This window comes from Hoplias malabaricus, chromosome 14 (assembly GCF_029633855.1).
Source record: "Hoplias malabaricus isolate fHopMal1 chromosome 14, fHopMal1.hap1, whole genome shotgun sequence".
Taxonomy (NCBI): domain Eukaryota; kingdom Metazoa; phylum Chordata; class Actinopteri; order Characiformes; family Erythrinidae; genus Hoplias; species Hoplias malabaricus.
In genome coordinates this window covers 13961906-13989527 of record NC_089813.1, presented here as the reverse complement: position 1 = coordinate 13989527, position 27622 = coordinate 13961906, and the positions used below count along the sequence as shown (strand labels likewise).

At 40.5% G+C, this 27622-nt stretch overlaps 1 protein-coding gene across 1 annotated transcript in view; it reads right to left on the bottom strand.

The window, feature by feature from the left end:
• Window positions 1-27622, bottom strand: part of LOC136666293 (carcinoembryonic antigen-related cell adhesion molecule 5-like) — a 138130-nt gene that overhangs the window by 18285 nt on the left and 92223 nt on the right. Inside the window, exons 5-6 of the mRNA XM_066644391.1 lie at window positions 9789-10061; window positions 3347-3613 (exon numbers count right to left, since the gene is read on the bottom strand). Coding sequence (XP_066500488.1) covers window positions 3347-3613; window positions 9789-10061 — 540 coding nt within the window. The remainder of the gene's footprint in view (window positions 1-3346; window positions 3614-9788; window positions 10062-27622) is intronic.

Here is a 27622-nt window from a genome sequence, read left to right as displayed (position 1 = left end):
TACGAATAATGTGAATACTGCTCAACCCTAATGCTTTTAATCCAGTTTAATGTTTTAATGTAAGTTAATAAATACCTGCCAGAAAAGGCTTCTGGAACAAAACTCTTCTTCCAGTCTGATTACTAATGTAATTACATATGTGTTATTTCATGTGTGTAATTACATGAGAGAGAATATGCTGTTACAACTATGAAGATTCACTTATGCAGATTCAAAGTGCAGCAGCTAGAACACTGACCAGAAAAAGAGAACCGAGCACATCTCCCCGATCCTCAGGTCACTGCACTGGCTCCTGATTAAACACAGGATTGATTTTAAACTGCTATTAATTGTTTATAAATCAATAAACTGCCTCAGAACAAAATATATTTCAGATCTGCTTGAAGTGTATGAACCCTGCATTTATTTTATTTTATATGATTTATGATCTGTCTCTGAATTTTGCTCATGAAACAGCTGTTATGACATGAGCTTTGTTGCTGTAAAGGACAAAAATACATTCGTCTGCTCAGAGTTATGGGTCTGAAAGGATGTGTAAATATCTTTGTCTCTCTATTCAAAACATCACAAGTACTTCTGAAATGTTTATCATAACACAACAAAACCCTGTATCTCCTTTTCTGATTTATTTCTCATTTTTTCACTGAAACTGGAAATATCAGCTACATTTTTGCTGTAACAGAATTTCTTCACAAATCAACCACAACATGGTCAAACACTACTTCGAAAAATAAACATATACTTTTTCATTCTGCTGTAAAGTTTGAAGATATGATTTTTTTCCTTCTGAGAGCAATGACATTCTTTACATATTAAAGGAAACCCAGGATTCTGGACTCGTAACTTGTAAGAAAATAAACACAGAAGTCATCGATCACTGTACATCTTACGATGTAGGAAATATTTTATATTTTATGCTTTTCTATATATGTCCAATTAAAAACATGTATTTCTAATTGTTTAATTAAGGACCTTCAAGTCTAAGCTTTTAGGAATTACATCAGAAATATTATTACTCTTACACATACCTGCTTTTCTGCTTTTTGAATTTGTAAATTTGGCCAAACATTTTTTTACTGCTGTACACCTTATCATGTTTGATTTTATCCATTCTTTTCTATCTATGTATCTAGCTATTTATCTATCTACGTATGTGTCTAACTATATATATTTCCCCTCTTTTTTCTCAAGTAGCACTTGCTGCTTGCCAGGCTGCTATGGTAAATTAGAATATGACGTCTTAAAGAGTTGCTTAGTTAAATTAAAATGAAAAAATAAAAATATCAATAATGGCAGTAATAGACATTTGAGCTGGACCTGATCTACCCCAACAGTTGTCCCCAACAGATAAACAACACTCAAAGCTTTTATCTACATGGAATGTGTTTGAGATTATTTGGATCTGTTTTGGAGGTTTGGAAAATTCAAGGCTCAATAATATCATGAACAAACGAAAACTACTCCTCTAAAACTGTGTCAGAGGAAAAGACAGAAATGATTTTCATAAGACATCTCTAAATTAATAACTCTAATACACACTGTAATAAATGTGTCACACTCACCTGATACACTCAGTCTAACAGAGTCACTGGTGTGTGTGTATATTCGGTCTGAGTGTGTTCCTTTACAGGTATAATCACCTGCATGAGACCAATCAACTCTAGAGATGAGGTACTGATTCAGTCGCTGAGATCCACGGAGCTGGACATCGGCCTTTTCCCACTCATAACTCCAGGGATATGTACTTTGTATTTCACATGTCAGAGTGACGCTCTCTCCGATGAAAACACTCTGAGCTGGAAGGACATTCACCGTAGACTTTGGTCTCTCTGTTCAAAGATCACAAATACTTTAGAAATGTTTTTCATTAGAGAACAAAAGCTTGTATCTCTATTACTGCTGTTTCTCACTTTTTCACTGAATCTAGAAATACCAACTTCACTTTTGGTTTTCAGAGAATTTCTTGACAAAGAACACAAAAATAGTTAAAATCCTCTTCAAAAAATAAACATAAATATTTTCATTCTCCTGAAAAGCTATTGTTTTTTAAATAAAAGTTTTCCTTCTGAGAGAAATTATATAATTTAAATATTTAGAAATGCCAATAGTTATAATTTTGAACCCAATGTGTTTGCAAAAAAGAAAACATAGGTCATCACATAACTATAATTCTGACTGGATCACTGCAGCACACTGAATAATTACAGGTGTGAAGTTAGAAAATGTTCTTTCACATCCCCATCAAGTTATTAAAGGTGTCCCACAAGGGTCAATAATGGGTCCTACATTATTTTATATATATATATCAATAATAATTCCGCTGCTGCTAGTAGTGTTCTTATTCACTTATTTGCAGATGATACACTTCTGTGTGACTCTGGCTCTTCCCCTGACTCTGTACTCTCTATACTCCAACATAGATGTCTTTGGGTTCAAAATGCCTTCGCCACTCTGAGCTTATCATTAGACATCTCTAAGGGCAGTAACTGAACCCACCTTCATATACACTACCACAGAGGGAGATATCATAGAACAGGTTACAACTTACAAATATCTAGGTGTTTGTTAAGAGAGATAATTATCATTGTCTCAACATATTCCAAAGTTATAATTTAAGGTCAAGGCTAAACTTCACCTCCTTCACTCATGCTGTTAAACATGCTTTGGTGCAGTTGACTATACTCCCTCTGTTTGATTGCAGTGATACTGTTGATAGATCAGAGGGCAAAAGTTCTATTCAGAAGCTTGATGCTCTGTACCATTCTGCTCTCGGTTTTGTTACAAATGCCCCATTTAGAACACATCACTGTTCCTCTTTAAACACTTGCAGCACTATACCCAGTTTCACACTCGTTTACACAATCCTCATCACTCAATCACCACCATACCTACAAAACCTGATGCTTTTCTGCTGTTTGTATTTGAACATTTTGTCTATTAATAACTTGCTGCTGTACATTTTATTATATAGCAAATGTCTTATATTTTATCGGTTTGTTTGTTATTTTCCATTTATATACATTTATGATGATTATAGCCCCTTGTTAATATATTAATAATAATAAATCATAACAGTAATAGAAACTTGAGCTGGACCTGATCTACCACAACAATTGCCCCCAACAGATCAACAACACTCAAAGCTTTTATCTACATGAAATGGGTTTGAGATTATTTGGATCTTTTTTGAAGGTGTGGAAAATTCAAGGCTCAATAATCTCATGAACAAAAGAAAACTACTCCTCTAAAGCTGTGACAGAGGAAAATAAAGGTGTTATTTTTATAAGATATTACTAGATTAATAACTCTAATAACAGACTTAATGTAATAAATGTGTCACACTCACCTGATACACTCAGTCTAACAGAGTCACTGGTGTGTGTGTATATTCGGTCTGAGTATGTTCCTTTACAGGTATAATCACCTGCATGAGACCAATCAACTCTAGAGATGAGGTACTGATTCAGTCGCTGAGATCCACGGAGCTGGACACCGGCCTTTTTCCACTCATAACTCCAGGGATATGTACTTTGTATTTCACATGTCAGAGTGACGCTCTCGCCGAAGAAAACACTCTGAGCTGGAAGGACATTCACCGTAGGCTTTGGTCTCTCTGTTCAAAGATCACAAATACTTTAGAAATGTTTTTCATTACAGAACAAAAGCTTGTATCTCTATTACTGCTGTTTCTCACTTTTTCACTGATTCTAGAAATACCAACTTCACTTTTGGTTTTCAGAGAATTTCTTGACAAAGAACACAAAAATAGTTAAAATCCATCCATCCATCCATCCATTATCTGTAACCGCTTATCCAATTTAGGGTCGCGGGGGGTCCAGAGCCTACCTGGAATCATCAGGCGCAAGGCGGGAATACACCCTGGAGGGGACGCCAGTCCTTCACAGGGCTAGTTAAAATCCTCTTCAAAAAATAAACATAAATATTTTCATTCTCCTGAAAAGCTATTGTTTTTTAAATAAAAGTTTTCCTTCTGAGAGAAATTATATAATTTAAATATTATAATCACATGAGGTCATCACATGACTATAATTCTGACTGGATCACTGCAGCACACTGAAAGGCGTTCCATAAGGCTCAACAATGGGTCCTACATTATATATATATATATATATATATATATATATATATATATATATATATATATATATATATATATATATATATATATCCAGTAAATATATCCTTTTACATTTTAAATATGAATAAATGAATATACACACTCATACTGTCCTGTGTGAAAGAGAGAACTGGAGTCTATTTGATTCAATATCTGTTTGTTAAGTCTTATACACTATTGATCCAGTTTGTGGATGAGATATTTTCCCTCTTCAACCTAAACTCTTCCTCTTATTGGTATTTTCCACTTTGTGGCTGTTGATAAACTTAGACCAGTGGTTCCCAAATTTTGCTGCAGCAGCCCCATGTTTTAGAAGATAACTTTTTTCATGCATCAGTCTGCACTCCAACACACACAGACACACCTTGTGCTTCCGAATTCCACTCTAATTTAAACACTGAAATCCATACGAGACGATACACTTTACTGTCAGATTCCTCTGAGGTTTGTCTTACATCACAGTGGCTTCAATAACAAAACAAGGAACTGAGAGTGAGGGTCATTTCACAAACACAGACACAGACATCTACAAATATACCAGAGATTCCCTTCACACAAAACAATGTTACTACATATGGACAAATGTAAACAGTTAATTCATTCATTGTCTGTAATCGCTTAGTCGGTTTAGGGTCACGGTGGGTCTAGAGCCTACCCAGAATAACTGGGCTCAAGGCAGGAATACAGCCTGGAGGGGGTGCCAGTCCAGTCCTTCACAAGGCGACACAGACAATTTTGAGTCACCAATCCACCTACCAACATGTGTCTTTGGACTGTGGGAGGCGGGAGGGGGACACAGGGAGAACACACCACAGTCACCTGGAGCAGGACTTGAACTCACAACCTCCAGGTCCCTGGAGCTGTGTGACTGTGACACTACCTGCTGCGCCACCGTGCCACCCCTACACTGTAAAAAATGTGACTCATTAGTTACAGAAAAAAAATTATGGCAACAAAGTGACACATATTAATGAGTAGATTCTAATTTTCAAACTTTTAATTAACATTCATTGAATAAATTAACTAAATTTAAGCAAGAAAAGTATGTAAATGTTAAAATGTAAAATGTTAACATGCATAAAATGCACAATTAAAATGTGTTGGATTTAGTAATAACATGCCTACATATGAATTAATATAGCTCATAAATATTTAGTAAACACAAATTAATTTCACAAGGAAAATTAATTAATATTTATTAAATATCTTGCAAGTATTAATTTACATTTACTAAATATCTTGCAAAAATTGAGTAGCATGTACTAAATATCTGGAGAAAGCGTGTTTCTATTTACTAATTATTGTAACTTTATATCTATTCAATAATATCACGTTTCACTTTGTTGCCATAATTTTTTTATTTTAAATCTACTTAATATGTCCTTTTTGTGCCATGTTTGATTCAACAGATCAATATGCATAAAAATAATACCAGGTAAACATTTATTCAACTCTTGCAAAATTTAGCCATACAAAAATTGAAAATTGATGCAACTACAACAAGGATCACAGGCAGAATATTTCTTGGGGATGTGATGCAAGGTCAAAATTTGTTGGTGCACTTAAATCACATCAGGGTTTGAGACTGCACTCATCTTATACCAGATCAATTAAATTAGGATTCAGCATGCACCTGCAAATAGATGAATATTAGTTTTAACTTCATAAGCAAGTGTAATGTTTTAGTGTTTGTTTTAGTTCATTCAGAAATGTTCATTTTGGTTTGGTGATATATGAAGTTAAAACTAATAGCTATTAATCTATTTGCAGTTGCATCCTGAATCCTAATTAGATTGATCAGGTATAATTGTAAACAAAATATATCTTGTATTTCAAATACATTATGTACATAAAATATAAACAGACATAACCTTGCTGTACAGTCAAATAACTTAAACCAGACTGTAGACAGTGAGCAAACACCGGTCAGAACATTTTTATAGAAATGATTGGAAATTCAATTTTTCTTGCTTTTCAAAAGGTCTAATTATATTGTTTATAGTAGTGCCCTCAAGTCATGCATGAATTTGGTTTTACAATTCAGATTCACAGAAAAAAGTAAACTGGGAGCCATATCGGCTAATTTACAGAAATTAGTGCAATTAAACAGTGAATATAACAGTTTCTGACACAGAAATAACATCAGCAGTAAAAATTAAGAGTGATCTGAATGGTCTACTTTAACAGAAACCATCAGGTATATGGCGCTAATAGAGAAAATGCTATTGGGAAATAGATTTTTTTAAACTTAGCAGGAAACCAGAGAGATTAAAAATAAAAACAAATGTAACTAGGTGTTCCTATACAATATTATGAAAAAATGCATTTGGATATATTAAGTATGGAATGCTAACATAATACGAAAAAGGTTAAATGTTCAGTAAACGGACAAATCATTGCCTCTGATTTCATGGTGTGCAGTGTCCTCTAATTTGCTGAACTCTGTATTCAAACGCAACTCTATGTATTAAGTGAGAGTGAGCTAGTGCTGCAATGACCATTTGAAAGTATACTCTGACAGAGACTGAGCGTCCTGTCATGGCTTCATTATACCGTGAACAGACATATTAAACGACATGCAAACTACAGAAAGCACAACATCAGCTTCTTAAAACCGTAATTCAGGATTGTAATCACAAAAATACTTTGTTTTTTAATCAAACGTTGTTGCTCACCATCTGCTAACTTTCCAGTCTGTGCTCGAAACCGGTCTTGTGTTTATGAAGCACCAGTGTTAAATAAACCTCAGTCTCAGTCTGTTACCTGGGTCTCTCTCTCCCTGCTCATAGCAGAGGCATCTGGTGTTCTTTAAGACAACGAAAAGAACTCCAAACGTTGAATGCCACAAACAGAAATGAGGATTACTCTATTCCTGCTCCATGGTTTTGCTGTTTCAGATCATTTAAGGTGGAAATGCCTCCAAAGTCCGGAGACGGCTAGCTTCTGTTTACAAAACTGCATCTCCGTAATAAACAAAACTAAATAAAATCACAAGCTTTACTTCAATGGATCAGTGTATGTTTTGCTCATGAAGCAGCTGTAATGAGATGAACTGTGGTGCTGTGAAAAAGTCAGAAATGTGCTTAAAAAATGGAGAGTTAAACAATTAAATATTTATGTGATAAAAAAAAGTCTAAAATTGTTCTGGAGCTGTCTCCATCAGATAAACAACACTTAAAGAACCACTAGGTAAGATCTGGGTTTTTGCTCCTGGGGCTCCCCCTAGTGTTATTCATTTTTACAGCACTTTACAGAGATCAGAGGGGGAGTGGTTGTCTACCCTCCTCCAAAACGTATATAGTGCATTTTCTGCAGTGCTGAGCCCGGAGTAACAACAACTAAAAAACTAATCTCCTGAAGCTATAATATAGGCAAAGAAAAGATTTATATTTCTATAATGCACTTCTAGATCAATAATTCATAATATAAACAATGTAATACAGACATCAAACACACCTGATACATTTAGTGTAACAGCCTAACTGGAGAGAGTGTGTGTGTGTGTGTGTGTGTGTGTGTGTATGTGTGTGCTCAGCCCGATATGTCTTTTACAGTTATAAACACCTGCATGATACAGATTAACTTCAGAGGTTTGTTTGTCTGGTCACTGTGGAGATTCACTGAGGAGGATATCATTCTTATACCACACAGTTCTCTCAGGTTTTTAGTAAAGAAGAAATCTTGACTGGATCACTGAAGTAATCAGAACTGTGACCTTGCAAGTGCGCTGCACACTGGAACTGTGTTTCTCCTGCAGTAGTCACTGTTACACTCACTGTGTTGGTGTGACTCGGTGCAGGAATCAGAGGAGGGTTCAAATACTGAGAGTCTTTTAACCAGAAAAACTCCCATCCAGTCGACTGTGGCAGCTCACAGCTCAGAGTAACTGTGTCTCCAGTAAAGACTGTGCTCTGAGACTCCACTCTCAGTCTGGGTTTTACTGCTGATATGAAATGATTAAGTCAGTTAAATATCTGATATTTTGTCAGAATACAGTGTTAGAACAAACCTGCAAATGGACCCAGTTCACTCTATGGACCCTTCATTGTGTTTATTGAGATGCTATAAACAAATAAATCACTGGTAAATTAGGACAATATTTGTTCCTTTTGCATTTTAAAAATAAATATACACACTCATACTGTCCTGAGTGAAAGACAGAACTGGAGTCTATTTGATTCAGTATCTGTTTGTTAAGTCTTATATACTACTGATCCAGTTTGTGGACGAGATATTTTCCCTCTTCAACCTGAACTCTTCCTCTTATTGGTATTTTCCACTTTGTGGCTGTTAATAAACTTAAACCAGTGGTTCCCAAATTTTGCTGCAGCAGCCCCGTTTTATTTGAGAACTTTTTTCATGCATCAGTCTGTATTCCAACACACACATACACACCTTGTGCTTCCGAATTCCACTGTAATTTAAACACTGAAATTACGAGAAAATACGAGACGATACACTTTACTGTCAGAGTCCTCTGAGGTTTGTGTTACATCACAGTGGCTCCAAAAACAAAGAAGGAACTGAGAGTTAGGGTCATTTCACAAACTAACACAAGCACAGACATCTACAAACATCTTACAACATATTTTACAACAACACAGTACAATACACTTAAAAACCACACCAGAGATTCCCTTCATACAAAACCATGTTACTACATATGAGCAAATCTAAACAGTTCAGTCATTGTCTGTAACCGCTTAGTCTGTTTAGGATCACAGTGGGTCCAGAGCCTACCCAGAATCACTGGGCTCAATGCAGGAATACAGCCTGGAGGGGGTGCCAGCCCTACACAAGGCGACACACACACGGACACTTTTGAGTCACCAATGCACCTACCAACATGTATTTTTGGACTGTGAGAGGAAACCAGAGCACCTGGAGGAAACCCATGCGGACACAGGGAGAACACACCACACTCCTCTCAGACAGTCACCCAGAGCAGGACTCGAACCCACAACCTCCAGGTCCATGGAGCTGTGTGACTGTGACACTACCTGCTGCACCATAGTGCCGCCCCTAAACAGCTGAATATTTTATTAAATTTCCCACCTCACTGAAGTATAAACCAGCTCCTAAACCCTTTAAGTCTTGACTTTGGGATTCTAAAGAGTGTCTGTAAGGCAAAATGTTATAAAATGGCAGCTTCTGTTTACAAAACTGCATCTCCTTAATAAATAAAACTAAATAAAATCACAATGCATTTTTTGCTCATGAAGCAGCTGTAATGAGATGAACTGTGGTGCTGTGAAAAAGACAGACATGTTCTTAAAAATGGGAGAGTCAAACAATTAAATATTTATGTGATAAAAAAAAGTCGAAAAATGTTCTGGACCTGATAATATAAAACATTTATATTTCTATAATGCAATTCTCGATTAATATCAGGCATCAAACACACCTGATACATTTAGTGTAACAGCCTAACTGGAGAGTGTGTGTGTATGTGTGTGTGTGTGTGTGTGTGTGCTCAGTCCGATATGTCTTTTACAGTTATAAACACCTGCATGATACAGATTAACTTCAGAGGTTTGTTTGTCCGGTCACTGTGGGCAGTCACTGAGGGGGGTGTCATTCTTATATCACACACAGTTCTGAACTCAGGTTTTTAGTAAAAAAAAAGAAATCAGTAGCAGTCAATACATACCTCTGACTTCAATCTTGACAGGATCACTGTAGTAATCAGAACTGTGACCTTGTAAGCGCACTGCACACTGGAACTCTGTTTCTCCTGCAGTAGTCACTGTTACACTCACTGTGTTGGTGTGACTCGGTGCAGGAATCTGGCGAGGGTGTAAATACTGAGATTCTTTTATCCAGAAAAACCATCCAGTCGACTGTGGCAGCTCACAGCTCAGAGTAACTGTGTCTCCAGTAAAGACTGTGCTCTGAGACTCCACTCTCAGTCTGGGTTTATATTCTGTTGATATAAAATAATGAAATACAATCTACAGTTTTCTTCAAACATTGGCTCTGATCAGATGACATTGTTAAATATAACATCATTCCTCTTCATGGGTCAAATATTTTAGTGCAAAGTAACTATTTACTTGTTAGATGTAAAATATTGGAAATGTGATTTTTTTACATAAAAATAGGAAAATGCAAAATTAATTTGCGTTTGCAAGTTTTCAACAAAAAAAGCAGATTTTTCTCCTCCAAGTACAATAATTGTAATAGTTATAATTGATTATATAATTTTACCTAGATTTTTTTACAGAAGACACGCCAGTTTAGGGTCATTGTGGGTCCAGAATCTACCAATAATCACTGGGCGAAAGACAGGAACACACCCTGGATGGTGCGCCAGTCCATCAAAGGGCAACACAAACACACACACTCACACTTATGGACACTTTGCACAGGCACTCCACCTACCAAATGTTTGTTATTGAACTGTGGGAGGAAACCTATGTGGACACAAGGAGAACACACCAAACTAATCACAGATACATTCCTAAAGCCTGTAGTAAACATTGATAATTTAGCTGTTGTTTTGTCTGGAATTTAATTAATTTAATAATGAATAAAAGTATTAGCAGAATTATCAGTTTCTAAAGAATTGGTTTCTGGGGATGAGAGTTTTATGGAACATATCAGAGTGAATCTCACTCTGAGGACTCCACACTCTGCCTGGACTTTTACTGCAGCTGCTGGTCTCGCTGTTCAAAGATCACAAGTACCTTTGTAATGTATATAATCACAGTAGGAACAAAACGTTGTGTCTCTGCACAGAAGATGGCACAGCTGCTTTGAACCATGCATTATATTTCTCAGCACATTTTATTAAACCATTACAGGATTTAAACTATATATTGTAGTGGCACTGGGTTGTTGCCTCACAGGAGCACTCCCAGCATGCACTGGTTTATAGCTTTAGGACTAATTTTGGGGTTTATGTTGCAGGTTGCGGTTGTTCATATCAGGGAGGGCTTTCTTTTATGTCTTCATGTGTTATGACTTGGTGTGTAATGAGATGTGTTGTGGTTTGGGGGCTCACCATCAGAGAAAGGGTGTATGCTGGCGTGCCCCTGAATCTGGCAACACAGCCTGTTCACTTGTATGCATTTTTAAGCTTTTTCAAGCACTTAATAAATCTTTGCTTGGTACAGCATGGCTGTGTCTCAATACCCATCTCTGAGTGTACCACAATATAAATAAAATTAATAAATAAATGGAATATATGCACTAGAAGATTTATTTTCATTAGTGGATTGAGCAGAGGGTTTCCAAACTGCTGCATACAACTGTAAACAGTCACAACTGTTATAAGCAATTTATAATAATTTGTAAAATAACTACTAATTACTAATAATATAATTAGTTTCTCTTTCATCCTAAAAGACTGTGCTGACCCTGAATGTTTCTTTTCCTCTGATATGTGATTTTTCTGAACTGTTAAAATTAGGATTAGCTTTAATTACAGCTGCAGGTCACACTCCCCTTAAATTGAAATGTAAAACTTCTGCACTGTGTTTTATAAACCTTTATAATCCTTTACATTTATGGCTTTAGGCAGATGCTCGTATCCAGAGCAATTTACCTTTTAATCATATTATGGGCTTTAGACACAACCCCATTTCCAAACAGGTGGGGTACTTTATGTTATGTAAATACAAACAGAATGCAGTTTAAACCATATATTACAATGACAGGCGGCACGGTGGCGCAGCAGGTAGTGTCGCAGTCACACAGCTCCAGGGGCCTGGAGGTTGTGGGTTTGATTCCCGCTCCGGGTGACTGTCTGTGAGGAGTTGGTGTGTTCTCCCCGTGTCCGCGTGGGTTTCCTCCGGGTGCTCCGGTTTCCTCCCACAGTCCAAAAACACACGTTGCAGGTGGATTGGTGACTCGAAAGTGTCCGTAGGTGTGTGTGTGTCTGTGTTGCCTTGTGAAGGACTGGCGTCCCCTCCAGGGTGTATTCCCGCCTTGCGCCCAATGATTCCAGGTAGGCTCTGGACCCCCGCGACCCTAGAATTGGATAAGCGGTTACAGATAATGAATGAATTACAATGACAACATGTCAAATACTGAAAGTAAAATATCTCATTTGTTTTTTAGTTTGATGCAAGCAACATGCTCCAGAACATGGTGTGACATGGCCATGAAAAATATAAAGCCATGTAAAACAAAGGCAAATTTAAAACATTCCTGTAGTTAAACATATTAAAATTCCTTTTAAAATCATGGAAGGTGTGTTATCCGGGCTGAAGAGCAGAGGGAAAATCTGGCTTGTTATCAGCGCACAGATATAAAACAAAAAATCACAGTTTAAACATTTGTCTTCCTTTTGTCAAATTTCCAATTAAAAATGGGATTTAAATGATTGGCACATCACTGTAATGTTGTTTAAAGTACATTCTGTGTCCAAACTCTTAAGAAAATAAGGTTGTACATTTTAAAGATAAAGTAGGTGAATGCACTGTTAAGACTCCTACACAATTACTCTGATTTACTGAGCCCTAATCTGCTGTGTGGAGGACTGCTGTCACCCGCTATGTGCTGTTGGTGTAATAATCATCATCAGCTGTTCTTTTAATCTTTACAAATATTTTCTGAGTGTATTGTGTTGCATTAATAACCAAGAGAGAGTCTGGGCATTTCTGCTGTTAAACAGTGTTAAAAACCGGGACTGAGGCCGCAGTCCGACCTCAGAACAGTCAAAGCTATTCAGTCACTATTCTTTTATCTCATTTCAGCAGTGGTGTGTCCACTGACACAGAACTAATAACATAGACTTTTGATTTTCTCTGTGTGAATCGTATGATAATTTGAGCGTGATGTTGACAAACACAGGGATCCTAGGAAAAGTCAAGATTTTTGATGTAAAATTCCTGATCTAACAGCTGCCAAACCACCACATCTTTCATACATTTTAAAAATAAATTTAGCCATAACCCAAACAACACAACTAAACACCTAAATTGATGTTTTATTTGCAGGCAGCAGTGAAATATACCCCTCATATTATTTTTTTCCATTTTTGACTGAATCTGGAAATAGGAAATGCCATTTTTGCTGTGACAGAAATTGTTTTAAAAAAATTCCAATACATTATTTGCTATAATCCCAAAGTTCTTCCACAAATCAGATAAAAAATTACTGTTAGGAGCTTTAGCAACTGAAATATTATTAAATTCATTAACTATGTTATAAATGAGTCACGGAATCATGTTCTTACTGAAACAAACGCGCAAAAAGCAAACTCTACTCTCAATGAAACTATAAATTACGCAGTTAATGTAGCTTTTCCACATTAAACCAAGCACAAAAACGGAGCCCAGATTAATTATGGATTACCAACACCTTAATAAAGGAAATCTGAAAAAAGCATAAACTTTACAAAGAATATTTAACAAATCCCTCAGCACTAAAACACAAACTATACACAACCTTTCATTACAAACCACTGACTAAACTCAGAAATGCAATAAAAACCATATTATTTAAACAAATTCCAGACAAACCGCAATGATATGAAAAATACATGAAGAACTATCAATGAACTCATAAATAAAGAAATCATTGTAGTCCATCCACCAAATTAAAAACAGGACAACCACCAAGTCATTATCAGAACCTGTATTATCTATTAATACACAGTTAACTAATGTCAATACCTGCTTTAAAATTAATAAGCTTTCATTTACACTCCTGAAAATGCTCATGCTGTGGGCTATGGGTCTGAAAGGATGTGTAAATGTTAGGAATCAATCCACCCCAGAGTCCAGACCTCAACATCACTAAATGTGTTTGGGATTATGTGAATCTTTGAGAAGCAGAGAATGTAAACAACATGTAAAACTGAATTTTGAAGGTGTGGAAAAATCAAAGCTCAATAATCTCCTGAAAAAACTAATCTCCTGAAGCTATAACAGAGGAGAAGAATAGATTTAAATATTTATAATTCATTCATGAATGAATAACTCCTAGAATAGAAATAATGTAACAGTGGAGTCACACTCACCTGATACAGTCAGTGTTAAAGGGGCGCTGGTGTTTGTGTATATTCTGTCTGAAGATCCTTTTCCTTTACAGGTGTAAACACCTTTATCAGACATAGCAACAGAAGGCATTTCATATTTATTCTCCTGACGAATTTGGAGAGGGTGATTACCCTTATACCACTCATAATTCTGGTAATCTCCACTTTCTATGTCACATGTCAAAGTGACTTTCTGTCTGACGTAAACACTCTGAGCTGGGTGGACCTTCACTGTAGGTGTTAATCTCTCTGTTTAAAGATCACAAACAGTTTTTACATGTTTATCATAATAGAACAAAACAGTGTATCTCCAATTTTGATATTTTTCCAGTTTTGACTGAATCTGGAAAAAAAAAGCACTTTTGCTGTCTTGTCTCAGACTCTGTGTCTGCATCCAGCCTCATGTTGAGGGCTCCGGTCACACAGACATAAATAAAACTCTGTTCAATACAAAACTGAAGGAAGAAAGAGCTTTAAAGGCATTGATGGTGATGTACAGATTGGAGAAAAGTTGTTGGCAAATTGTCCTCAATTCCATTCCTCACAGACAGTGGCGAAGTGGGAACTGAACCCACAACCTCAGGACCCTGGAGGTGTGAGACAGCGTCTGCTCCAAAATTACTTGGAGTAAAATCATTTAACTTAACATCCGCTGAATGTAGAAATGTTTATTTCTCCTGCATTTACTTTTACACCTAGAAGATGGTGGTGGGCTTCAGGAAGAAGGGGACCACAACCAGACCTGTTATCATCATGTGTCAGGAGGTTGAGTGTTTGACACATACAAACACCTGGGTGTCCTCCTCTACAACAGACTGGACTGAAGAGACAACACAGAGGCTGTGTAAAGGAAGGAGAAGAGCAGCCTGTTTATTGAGGATCTCAGATCCTTTAACGTGTGCAGACACATGTTGGCAATGTTCTATCAGACGGTTGTTACAAGTGCAGTCTTCTTTGCTGCTGTCTGCTGGGAGGCAAACTCAACAAGCTGATCAGGAAGGCTGGCTCGGTCTTGGGCTGCTCTGTGGATGGCTTTGAGGTGGTGGTGTGAAGGAGAACTCTGAACAAGCTCATTCTGGATAAACACCTCACACCCCCTCCATGATCTACTGGTCACACAGAGGAACACCTTCAGCAACTCATTCAGCTTCGCTTTAGTAATGAACGGAACAGGAGATTGTTTCTTCCAACAGTGATTACACTCCTCTCCATTGTGTCTGGACTTTATTATTGTGCTCTGTACCTCGCAGAATCACTGAGCATGTTAATAACTTATTGCAATACATTTTACTGTGATATTTCATTTTATTTTTTATCTCCTACTTCATCTGTACACCTGTAACTGTGTTTGTAACTGTGTTCTCATATTTTCTGTTTACTGCACTACAGAAACAATTCATTTACAATTTATCTAACCATCTATCTATCTACCCATCTGTCCATCTATTCATCCATCCATCCATCTATTCAGTTCATTGTCTGAAAATGCTTATCCAGTTCAGGGTCGCAGTGGAGAACACATCAAACTCCTCAAAGACACTCTCCCAGCGCGGGACTTGAACTCACAACCTCCAGGTCCCTGAAGCTGTGTGACTGTGACACTACCTGCTGCACCACCGTGGAAAAGTAAATTTCTTTCCCACACATTCTTTCCATACACAAAACACACTGTGTTTTGAACCAGCGCTACACCAACCATCTCTTTTGTGCTCCACTTTCACTCTTCACCCTTCTGCTTCTACTTCTTCTCTTTGTCTAAACAGAGTTTATCTGATGTAAGTTTCACTAAAGTGGGAAAGTACCTAGTGCAAGTCCTTGAAGTTTTTTTGCAGTTTCCCTACACTATTTTGATGTTTATTGCATTTTTTCCTTTTGTGCTCCAATATTCTAATGCATTGTGATTAATAAATGAAATATAAAATGCCAATAATTACTTAACATATAAATTTTTTTTTCCATTTTCTTAGTTAAGTTTACAACACCTAAACATCAATCTTCATCTGTTTTATGTATCAGTTCAACTACAGAATGTTGTTTATCTTCCACTTTGTGGCTGAGGATAATCTCAGACTAAGCTTTACTTCAGAGGATCAGTGTATTTTTTGCTCATGAAGCAGCTGTTGTGAGACGAGCTACAGTTCTGTGAAAGAGTCAAACACATTTAAATAATAAAAGAAAAATGTCTTAAATGTGCTGGACCTGATAAATCTTCAAAACTGTCTCCATCAGATAAACAACACTTAATGATGTCATCTACACTCCTGAAAACATCCATTCTCCTGCTGTGAGCTATGGGTCTGAAAGGATGTGTAAATGTCAATAATAAATCCACCCCAGATTCCAGACCTCAACATCACTGAACGTGTTTGGATTTATTTGGATCTTTGAGAAGCAGAGAATGTAAACAACATGTAAAACTGAACTTTGGAGGAGTGGAATAATCATCAAAGCTCAATAATCTCCTAAAATCTAATCTCCTGAAGCTCTAACAGAGGAGAAGCATGGATTTATATATTTAAAATGCATTCATGAATGAATAACTCCTAGAACAGACAAAGTAACAAAGGTGTTACTCACCTGATACAGTCAGTGTAAAAGATGCGCTTGTGTGTTTGTCTGAAGATCCTTTTCCTTCACAGGTATAATCACCTTCATCAGACTTAACAACAGAAGGTATTGTATATTCCTTCCCCTGCTCCTGAGAACTGCGGAGAGCACCAACCTTCTTTTTCCACTCATACTTCCAGTCATCTCGACTTCCTATGTCACATGTCAGAGTGACTCTCTCTCCGATGTAAACACTCTGAGCTGGGTGGACATTCACTGTAGGTGTTAATCGCTCTGTTTAAAGATCACAAACACTTTTTAAATGTTTATCATAACAGAGCAAAACAGTGTATCTCCACTTTTTGTATTTTTCAATTTGTGACTGAATCTGGAAAAACAAAATGCACTTTTGACAGAATGCACTGTGACAGAAATTCCTTTTAAAAGAATTGTTATAATCCAAAATAACACCCACAAATCACATGAAACATTATTGTTTATGATTCATAATTAATGAACACATAACTAATGGAAATCACTCAAAGAATTCAAACAGGACAATGGCCAAGTCATTACCAGAACCTGTATTATCTATTAATGAACAATTAACTAATGTCAATGTAGCCGGGTGGAAAATAAAATAATAATTTTTTCCAGAGTGTTTAATTTGGAAACATGAACACCAACAGGTTACCGGAATCATTTCTGTCAGTGCATGTAAATGATGTTTAAACAGACACTGGCCCTTTAAGAGACCCGACTTTGTTGTCAGAGCGCATGGTTGCACAGAGTGCACGGTGGGGAAGAAATAGCTCTGCGAGAGAAATCCAGTGGTAATAATTTCATCCTTAAAACCTGAGGCATTATCTGTGTGCAGAATGGTTATATATTGTTCCTGTTATGTAGAGGTGACCATATTTGCACATTTGTGAATGATTTATTTTCATATGTTGTAACACTTTGTCTGTGCAAACCTCCCCTTTGGGGCGGGGAATTTGAGAAGCTCTAGGCTTAGAGATTACGTGGTGTGTAGTAAGCCGCTAGCAGTTAGCATTCAGGACACATACTCCGGAGTGGGCTACCAAGGCTAGTTTATTGAGCTACTACACGGACCATACAAAGCCAGGTCGCACGGCTACTACCCCAGCCATTCATACATAAAGAAAAGGGCAGCGCGGAGCTTCTTGACAGTGTTACTGGATTCAATAGAGTTTACACAAAAAATGGAGGAGTGCAGCCTAATACTGATACACCAGCTTACCCTCTTCTCCTTGGGGTCACTCTACTGGCACCACCCCTCATTGGAGAGACTCTTATATACCTGCACCCATATATAAACATAGAGGTCCCCTCTCTTAAAGGCACAGCGTAGCTGTAACCGTTACATTTCTCCCCAGACAATAAAGAGGCTGACCCCAGCCGTACACAGCGAGGAACAGACCAACAATATAATTTCCATACATGGACCGGGTGAGAACTGTTAAAGCCCCATGGAGAAGATATACAGATTTGGATATACTTAACTGGCATACATGTCAGTAGATAGGCCAAAACTAAATAACAACAAAAGCTGCAAATGCTCAAGTAAACCCACATCAGTGTAGTGCCCAATCAAATGTCAAAGCAGAGATAAACCACATTAGAACATGTTTTCTTTTTCTTTTTAACACTTAAACTTAATGAACAAACATTAATAAATGGGAACAAATGCAAAGACCCTTATCTCTACCTATAGCATTATGGGACTAAAAGTTCATTTTGTCAGTATGATAAGGGTTGGTCCACCTAGACGATGACCAACCTGACGTGATCCTGGGAATCCGTCTAGGCCTAAAGTTGTATAAACTAAAGGTGTCAGGGACAAAATCACAGTCAGTCAGTGGGTTTTGTGCAAGATGTAGGCTGTTAGGTGTCATGACTGAGTCGGTTAAGGTCAACTCAGTATTGGCAGAGTCATAGTTGGGTATGTCTATTGTTTGGTTGCAGAATGAGTCCAAAATGTCACTTAAGGACTCAGCATGCATGTTTTCCGGACAAGCTGGGTCTGGTTCACTATAGTCAGGATCCAACCAGTCTTCTACTTTCTCAAAATCTGGACACTCAACATGGGGCTGTGTAAGCTTGTTAGTAGCAGCTGTATCCCATGTATGGAAGGGTTGTAAGTTAACAACATGGAAAACACCAGCGTCTTGGCCTGTATCCACACTTTCCAGCCTGTATGTCACGTCAGAAAGATTTTGGGTTATGCAAAATGGTCCACAGTACACTGGGGCCAGCTTGGCTGTGAAATTTGCGACGGCATCTGACCTAGGGTGAGTCTTGACTCTGACAAGGTCATCCAGCTGATACGATACAGGTCTACATTTCAGGTCATAGTAGTGTTTTGCGCCTTTTCTGGCTTGTCTCCAGCACTTCTCTAGCGTGATCATGTGCTTCCCTCAGTGAGGATCTTAGGTGTTCAGGGTATGGGACCTCAGGTACTCCAAACCCCTCAGAGGAAGGCTGTGTGATGAGGTCGAGTGGGGTTTCCAGTTCTAAAACAGATCTGAGGGATGTACTTATCCCATGAAGAGTGTTTGTCACCCACATAGGCACGAATGGCTGTCTTCAGGGTGCGATTAACACGCTCCTTTGCATTTGTCTGTGGATGGTATGCTGTCGTAAGTCTGTGTTCAGACCCAAGTGTGGCCAGCACACATTCAAAAAGATCTGCGACAAAGGGTGTACCTCGGTCGGAGATGAGGTATTTAGGGGTGCCATGCCGAGCGAAAACTTCACTTACAAACCTGCTGGCTGCGACCTGAGATGTTGCCTCCCTCACTGCATTTATCTCCACCCATTTTGAGAAGTAGTCTATGAAGACAATTATGTGCACATTCCCACAAGACGTACGGGGCAGAGGTTCCACAAAATCAACTCCAACATACTCCCAAGGTCTTTCAGGTTTAATGGGTACCATAAGACCTGCAGGCTTCCTCTGACTGGGTTTTGTAAGTTGACAGACAGCACAGGACACCACATACTTTTTCACATCAGAGGCCATCTTAGGCCAAAAGAACCTGAGCCTCAATCGTGCTATAGTCTTGGAGACTCCCAAGTGGCCAGCTGTGGGATGGTCATGGTAACTTAAGCAATGTGCCCTGTTGAAAATAATTTTTCTTACACTCTCTTCCTCACATGAACTCTAAGATAATTCAGGATGCAACCACCTTGGTGACTTTGTATAATGTAATTACCATGGGGTGCCTTTTGTTCCAACCATTTGGGCCAAGCTGAAGACAGACTGGTTGTCCCCAACACAGCAGGGGTTCTCCATTTCTGTTAACCTGATTGCTATGGTAATTGATTAGGTGTGGTTAAGGGTGGGAGGATCACTGTGTTATTCTTAAAAGGGTATTGTACAGAGAGGGTTCCAGACTTGTTTAGGAAGAGACCCATGCGCACCCAATAAACTTCAATTTCATCTCTACTTTATGAGTCTCCTCTCCTATTTTCAAGAAACAACTTGCCAGCAGAAAAACAACAACTTCCAGTGACGAAAGCAGGAACAAAAGAACAAATTTTAAAAGACAACAATTTTGGCGTAGTTGGCAGGATCCTGCTGTCCGACGCTGTGAACTCCTGTTGCTGTCAGATTTGGACCAAGAATCCGGCTCTTCTGACGATCTGTTTGCGGCTGACACTGGTGCTGTAAAGAAGCTGAACTGTCACTTCATACAACAAGGGGAAGCGAAAGAAATCTCAGAACACAGCACACACTGCCAGGGTAGGAGAGTTGTCTTGTCTTAAATGTGGTCCCATATATTTGTGGGAAGGACACAGGTATAGTTTCCTACTGAGAATCAAGTGTTCCTTGTTTTTGGGGAACAGACGGCATTTCTGTTCTGATTAGATTTGCTTCTAGCCTTTATCTTAGGAAGGCGCAGAGAGGTTTAGATATACCTTCTGGTCTTTACAAAAGCAACGGCGTTTGCTTTGGATTTAGGTGTTCCCTATTTCCACCAGTTCCTAGATCAGAGTTCATGGTGGTGTCCTGGCTCGGGGTTGGATTAAGTCTATTCCTAACTTGTTTGTTTGTTTACGGCATTTATTTTTTCAGAGTAGATCTAATTTCTAACCTTTATCTTAGGAAGGCGCAGAGAGGTTTAGATATACCCTCTGGTCTTTACAACAGCAACGGCGTTTGCTTTGGATTTAGGTGTTTCCTACTTCCACCGGTTCCTAGATCAGAGTTCATGGTGGCGTCCTGGCTCGGGGTTAGATTAGATCTACTCACAACTGTTTGTTTTGTTTTGTTTTTGATTGTTTTTTGTCTGTAATTGTGTAGTTTGAAATATTAGCATTTACAATGCAGAAAGTAAGTGGAACTCTGTTTTCCAGATGTGTGACTAGTTCCACAACTAACACAACAGAATCCACACCACCACAGTATACAGACAGGGGTGCATTTGAAGGAGATTTAAAACAGATGCTAGACAGGTTTTGTCTAAAAAGAAAAGCTAAACTGTGTAAAAAGTTTAACATCTCAGAAGATTCAGAATGGAATCAGGAACAGTGTTTCACTGTTCTAGCTAAATGTGTAAAGAAGAAAGATATTGAAGGGTGTGTACAGGTTTTCAGGCAGTGGCATTCTTGCTAATGACAGAACAGCATTCTAAAATTGAATAGTTAAAAGAGGAATGCTCCCATCATAAACGTGCTGCCACCAATGCTCAGAAAACCTGTGAACACAGTCAGCGATCACTTGTTCTTCTTGAAGCAAAAGTTGAATTGCTAGAGAAGGAGAAAGACAGACTGATAAGCAACAACACGAAAGCTACCAACCACCAGTTATATCCATCTTTGGATGCTTTTAAGAGATAAACAGAACAGTCCAGTGGGCCTTCTTCCAGCAACAGTGAAGAAGAGGATTTTAATATCTCTATGTTGGAAGCTGCTCCAGTAGTAATTAAACAGGTGAAAACCAAGGGAGGTGAGGAGAAGATAACAGTCAAACACAAGCCACTTTCTCCTGAGCAAATTGATCGTCTCTCTAAAGAATTTAGCCATCCTAAAGTTATGGGGTTGGGTCCTTTTATGACACAAATGTCACGTAAGATCAAGCTATACTCTCTACATCCATTAGATGTTTTAGCTTTGTGTTCACAGATATTGATGCCTGATGAGATAGACAAATTAGAGACATACTATGAGAAACATGTAGATAAGCTTCGATCTATGAAGGCTGTCAAAGAGTGCAATATGGGCATGTTAGCAGTTTTAAAAGAAGCCATGGGTTCTGCTGTTTGTTGGCAAAAAGTAGTGGAGTGTCATCAGAAACAGGGTGAATCTGTGAACCAGTATACGTCACGTTTTGCTGAAGTTTATATGTTGCATGGTGGACATGAGGACTGTACTTCTATTGAAGAAGTACTTAACTCAAAGTTTCCAGTTGCACAATGGGCTGATGGGTTATCTCAAGACATGAGGAAGATTTTGCCTCTTTTGAAACCAAACTGGCGTACAACAGCAGCAGGGGAGCTGTCTGACAGTTTAGTAGCATATGAAAGGGATTCCAGCGTTACATTACATATATCTGCTGTTTTGCAAAATGCCTCCAACAATCCAGGAGGACACATAATAAAATTGATGGCATATGTCGCTACTGTGGTAACGAGGAACACTGGGAAAGAAAATGGAAACTGAAGCATTTAGATTCCCGGAAAACTGCTAACTCAAACAGGGATCAGGACAGTTCAGGGGATGAAACTTTATCACTGTCACGCCTTCGTCTTGTCACCTGTGTTTTTCCGGCCATGTGCTGAGAGAGAGCACATGGCTATGTTTGTTTATGTTCGAGTCTCCGCCTTTGTTCTGCCTCCTCGTCCGTGTCATGTGTTAACCCGTCCTCCTTGTTATCTGTCCAGGTGTGTCTCGTTTGTGTCTGTATTTAAGCCCTCTTGTTTCACGTCCTGTTTGTCGTTCATTTCACTTCATTTTGTATTGTTGTTTCGCTCTGTTCAAGTCAAGTCAAGTCAAGTCAAGTCGTGTCGTTTCGTTCTGTGTTCCAGTCCTGTTGTTTCCTTCCTTCTTCGTGTCCAGTCGTTTTGTTTATATCCCTACTCTTGTTTCCGCATTTCGTGTTTGACCTTTTGTCCGTTTGTGTTTGTTATGTTTCTTTGTTTTGATATTTCTATATATAAAAGTCATCTGTGTTTTAGCAAGTGCGTCCGCCTCTGTCAGTCCACCCCGTGATCCGTGACAGAATGAACGACCCTTATCTGGACGCAGCTAGCTCAGACCACTTTGTTAGGAGGGGTGCTATTCGCCGGACTCCATTTCGAACAAGCCCTAAAAAACCTGTGGAGGAGGCTTTAAGAGCGACCTCAGAATGGAGTCCACGGCTCCAGCTCGTGTCCGGCGCGGTTCCTTTTCCCCCAACAAAGGACTCGAGTCGAGAATCGATGGTTTATTCCAGCAAGAAGCTAAAAGAAGTCCAGGCTAATATTATCCAGGCACTAATCGAGTCAAGGACTTCTGTTGAGTCGACTCCTGAATCGACGGACTGCTCCTACGGGAGAAATCGAGGAAAGAAGAGTCGGCGAAAGCAACTTGCTGGAGTTACCCCGTCGATGTCGGATTACCCCCTCAGGTCCGGGGAAATTTTTGGGGGGGGGTTAAGGGTAGGGGCTGTTAGCCTCCAACGTCAGGACGATGGAGTTGGGGCTAACAGGGGCGCACCTCTGAGGGATTTAAAGGGTGCGCCTGTGAAACCCCCTAAACCCTTTACAGCTCCAACGCGAGCCCGGCGAGCAGCACAAACTCTTATCTTTGTGAACGCGGTGCCTCCTGCCGTGCCTGTCTTCGTGAGCGCAGCGCCCGCCTCTCATGTCTCCGTGGACGACGTCGCAGATTCCTCTGCCTCCGTGGATGTCGCCGCTGTTTCTCCTGTCTCCGTGGACGACGTCGCAGATTCCTCTGCCTCCGTGGACGTCGTCGCTGTTTCTCCTGTCTCCGTGGACGACGTCGCAGATTCCTCTGCCTCCGTGGACGTCGTCGCTGTTTCTCCTGTCTCCGTGGACGACGTCGCAGATTCCTCTGCCTCCGTGGACGTCGTCGCAGTTTCTCCTGCCTCTGTGGATGACGTCACAGTTTCTCCTGCCTCCGTGGATGACGTCGCAGTTTCTCCTGCCTCCGTGGATGACGTCGCAGTTTCTCCTGCCTCCGTGGACGACGTCGCAGTTCCGCCTGCCTCTGTGGACGTCGTCGCAGTTTCTTCTGTCTCCGTGGAGGACGTCGCAGATTCCTCTGCCTCCGTGGACGTCGTCGCAGTTTCTCCTATCTCCGTGGACGGCGTCGCAGATTCCTCTGCCTCCGTGGACGTCGCCGCTGTTTCCCCTGTCTCCGTGGACGACGTCGCAGGTTCTCCTGTCTCCGTGGACGACGTCGCAGATTCCTCTGCCTCAGTGGACGTCGTCACAGTTTCTCCTGCCTCAGTGGACGTTGTCGCAGGTCTCCCTGCCTCAGTGGACGTCGTCGCAGGTCTCCCTGCCTCAGTGGACGTCGTCGCAGGTCTCCCTGCATCAGTGGACGTCGTCGCAGGTCTCCCTGCCTCAGTGGACGTCACTGCAGGCTCCCCTGTCTCCATGGACGTCACTGCAGGCTCCCCTGTCTCCGTGGACGTCACTGCAGGCTCCCCTGTCTCCGTGGACGTCACTGCAGGCTCTCCTGTCCCCGTGACTGTGGCTACGGCCGCTCCTGTCCCCGTGACTGTGGCTACGGCTGCTCCTGTCCCCGTGACTGTGGCTACGGCCGCTCCTGTCCCCGTGACTGTGGCTAAGGCCGCTCCTGTCCCCGTGACTGTGGCTACGGCCGCTCCTGTCCTTGTGACTGTGGCTACGGCCGTTCCGGCACCCGTGACGGTGGCTCCGGCAGCTCCTGGTCGTGTCCGTGGGACGGCTCCAAGGACTTCGGGGCCGATCCCCAGAACTGTGCCCAGGCTGGTTCCTCAGACTGCTCCACAGATATTAGCCAGTCCTGGGCACCCCCCTGTTATATTGGTTCCCCTGTCTGTCCCTGTCTTGGTTCCTGTCTCTGTCCTTGTTCCAGTGCCTGTGTCTGTCTTTGTCTCTGTCCCTGTCCCGGTCACTGTGTTTGTGTCAGTCCCTGTGAATGTCTTGGTCCCTAGTCCCCGTATCCATCCAGCGTCCAGTCCCCTGTCAGCCCAGTCCAGTCTCTGTTTCAAACCCCTGTCCAGTCTCAAGTCTCATCTCATGTCCAGTCCCCGTATCTGTCCAATGTTCAGTCACCAGTCTTGTCTCCATTTTCTATGTCTGTCCAGTCTCAATCCCCATCCTGTGTTCAGTCACATGTCTTGTCCCCACTCCAGTCCCATGTCCTGTCACCTGTCCATGTCCAGTCTTCTGTCCCCAAACCTGTTCAGTCCCCTGTCCTGTCACCTGCCCGTGTCCAGTCTGCTGTCCCCAAACATGTCCAGTCTCCGTATTCGTCCAGCGTTCAGTCCCCTGTCTTGTTTCCAGTCCAGTCTCCCGTCAAGTCTCATGCGTCCACTCCCGTCCTGTCTAGTCCATTCTCGTCTCTTTTTCAATCTCTTGTTGCCCCCCTTTGTCAGTCTCCTATCATGTCCCATGTCCCATCTCATTTATCCGGTCCTGTCGTGTCCCCAGTTGCTGTGTCTGTTCCTGTCTAGTCTTGAGTCTTGTTTTCCGTGCCCTCTCCTGTGCCAACTCCTGGGAGGTTTAGGAGTACGCGCCCCGGGAGTTGCGCGTTCATGGGGGGGGCATCTGTCACGCCTTCGTCTTGTCACCTGTGTTTTTCCGGCCATGTGCTGAGAGAGAGCACATCGCTATGTTTGTTTATGTTCGAGTCTCCGCCTTTGTTCCGCCTCCTTGTCCGTGTCATGTGTTAACCCGTCCTCCTTGTTATCTGTCCAGGTGTGTCTCGTTTGTGTCTGTATTTAAGCCCTCTTGTTTCACGTTCTGTTTGTCGTTCATTTCACTTCATTTTGTATTGTTGTTTCGCTCTGTTCAAGTCAAGTCAAGTCAAGTCGTGTCGTTTCGTTCTGTGTTCCAGTCCTGTTGTTTCCTTCCTTCTTCGTGTCCAGTCGTTTTGTTTATATCCCTACTCTTGTTTCCGCATTTCGTGTTTGACCTTCTGTCCGTTTGTGTTTGTTATGTTTCTTTGTTTTGATATTTCTATATATAAAAGTCATCTGTGTTTTAGCAAGTGCGTCCGCCTCTGTCAGTCCACCCCGTGATCCGTGACAATCACCTGAGCTGGCAGGGCGGCTCCTCAAGCTTATTCAACAAGCCAGCCAAAAGCCCGCTTCTCATACTCACAATCAGGTGTCTTTAAACTGATTGTGTCCGCTGTGAGAGCTTATTTGCAACCGGTCACACATGAGAAAGACAATAAATCGTATGTGAAAACTACTGTAAATGATCAAGAATTTGATTCCCCTGTAGTGATGTCACAAACTCTCACAGTGCGTTGTCCACATGCGATTACTTCTTTTTCATCTCCTGCTCATGAAATCATAGTTTCTGCCCAGAGAAGGGGTAACTGGCTTGCTGCTCCCCCAGCTCCAAATATTAGCCTCCAAAAGGCACAAATCACAAATCAATCATCCTTAATGATGACTGCATTGTCTGATAATTGTGATGAGAATGATAGTGATGATCATGAGTGTGTATTGTCATCACACACCGACTTCAGGCATTTATGAGTGTCCCTTAGAAAATACTGACATGATTAAGTTTTGTGATGGTTCTCCCCAGGTCCTGAATGGAAGCAAACAGGCTGGGTGGACTATATGTTCACCTGATGCAGTGGTAGAACAGGGCCATCTTCCCGACCATTTCTCAGCTCAAGCTGCTGAATTAGAAGCCCTTGCTAAGGCTTGCATCTTGGCACCTGGTGTTACTGCAGGTTCTCCCATTGAGAATGCTCCTTTGGTATCTGAACTAATGACAGCTCCTGAGCTCCCAGCTAAGCCTACAATGGCTAAAGTTAAAGCTCACAGTTCCCCCAACCTTATAGAAACCAGAGGTAATATTATGGCTGATGCTAAAGCACTGGCAAAATTTGACACAATTTCCACTGCTGCAACAACTTGTAATGAAAATGTCCCGCAAAATTTGGGTTTATCCCTACTGCAAGCAGATGCTCATCCAACTCCTGATACACTGCTGAAATACTGCATGGAGCTCACTGACTCTCTTAGCTCCGTACAACAGCATGAAAAAAAGGGTGTGGGCTATGTCACCAGAGGGGGGGGCACTATTGTACCAGGACAGTTGGTAATGATTTTAAATCATACAGCTGCTCCTTTAGAGGAAAGATGCAAAGGTCTGTTTCAGGTTTTGCTAATCACAGAACTTATTTCAACGTCAGAAAACATGGATACGTGCTTCACATTGTAGAATTATGCCACCTCCTAATTAGGAATAATAGGTGAATTAGTTGGAAGAGCTTTGGAAAGATCTGCTGGTATGTAGACCACAGGGGCCAAACCCAAAGTGAAGACTCCCTTTCCCAAATATAACGACTAGCGTTTCCACACTTCCAGCTAATATCTTACGACCCAGTGGTTAGGTAGGGACAGAATGGTGGTATCATATACAATGTTAAAGCAAAATACACAAACACTTTTTTTTTCTCTCTATCTCTTTCAAACATACATACAATGGTCAAAAAGATACTGCCGATGGTGTTTTTGTGTTTTACAGCTGCCAGAAGTGGGCAATGGAAGGAGAAATATCTTCGAGACATTTCATCACTGGAACCAAACTGGAGTACTCCCAGTTCTGACAACCATCTAAGTGCTCAACAGAAACACTGTCAATAAACATCACCAATATTTTTAGTGTAGTGTTGGCTCTACTATAGACAACTACATTTGACCACACTCCTGTATGGTCAAGAGGGGGGAATGTTGAAAATAATTTTTCTTA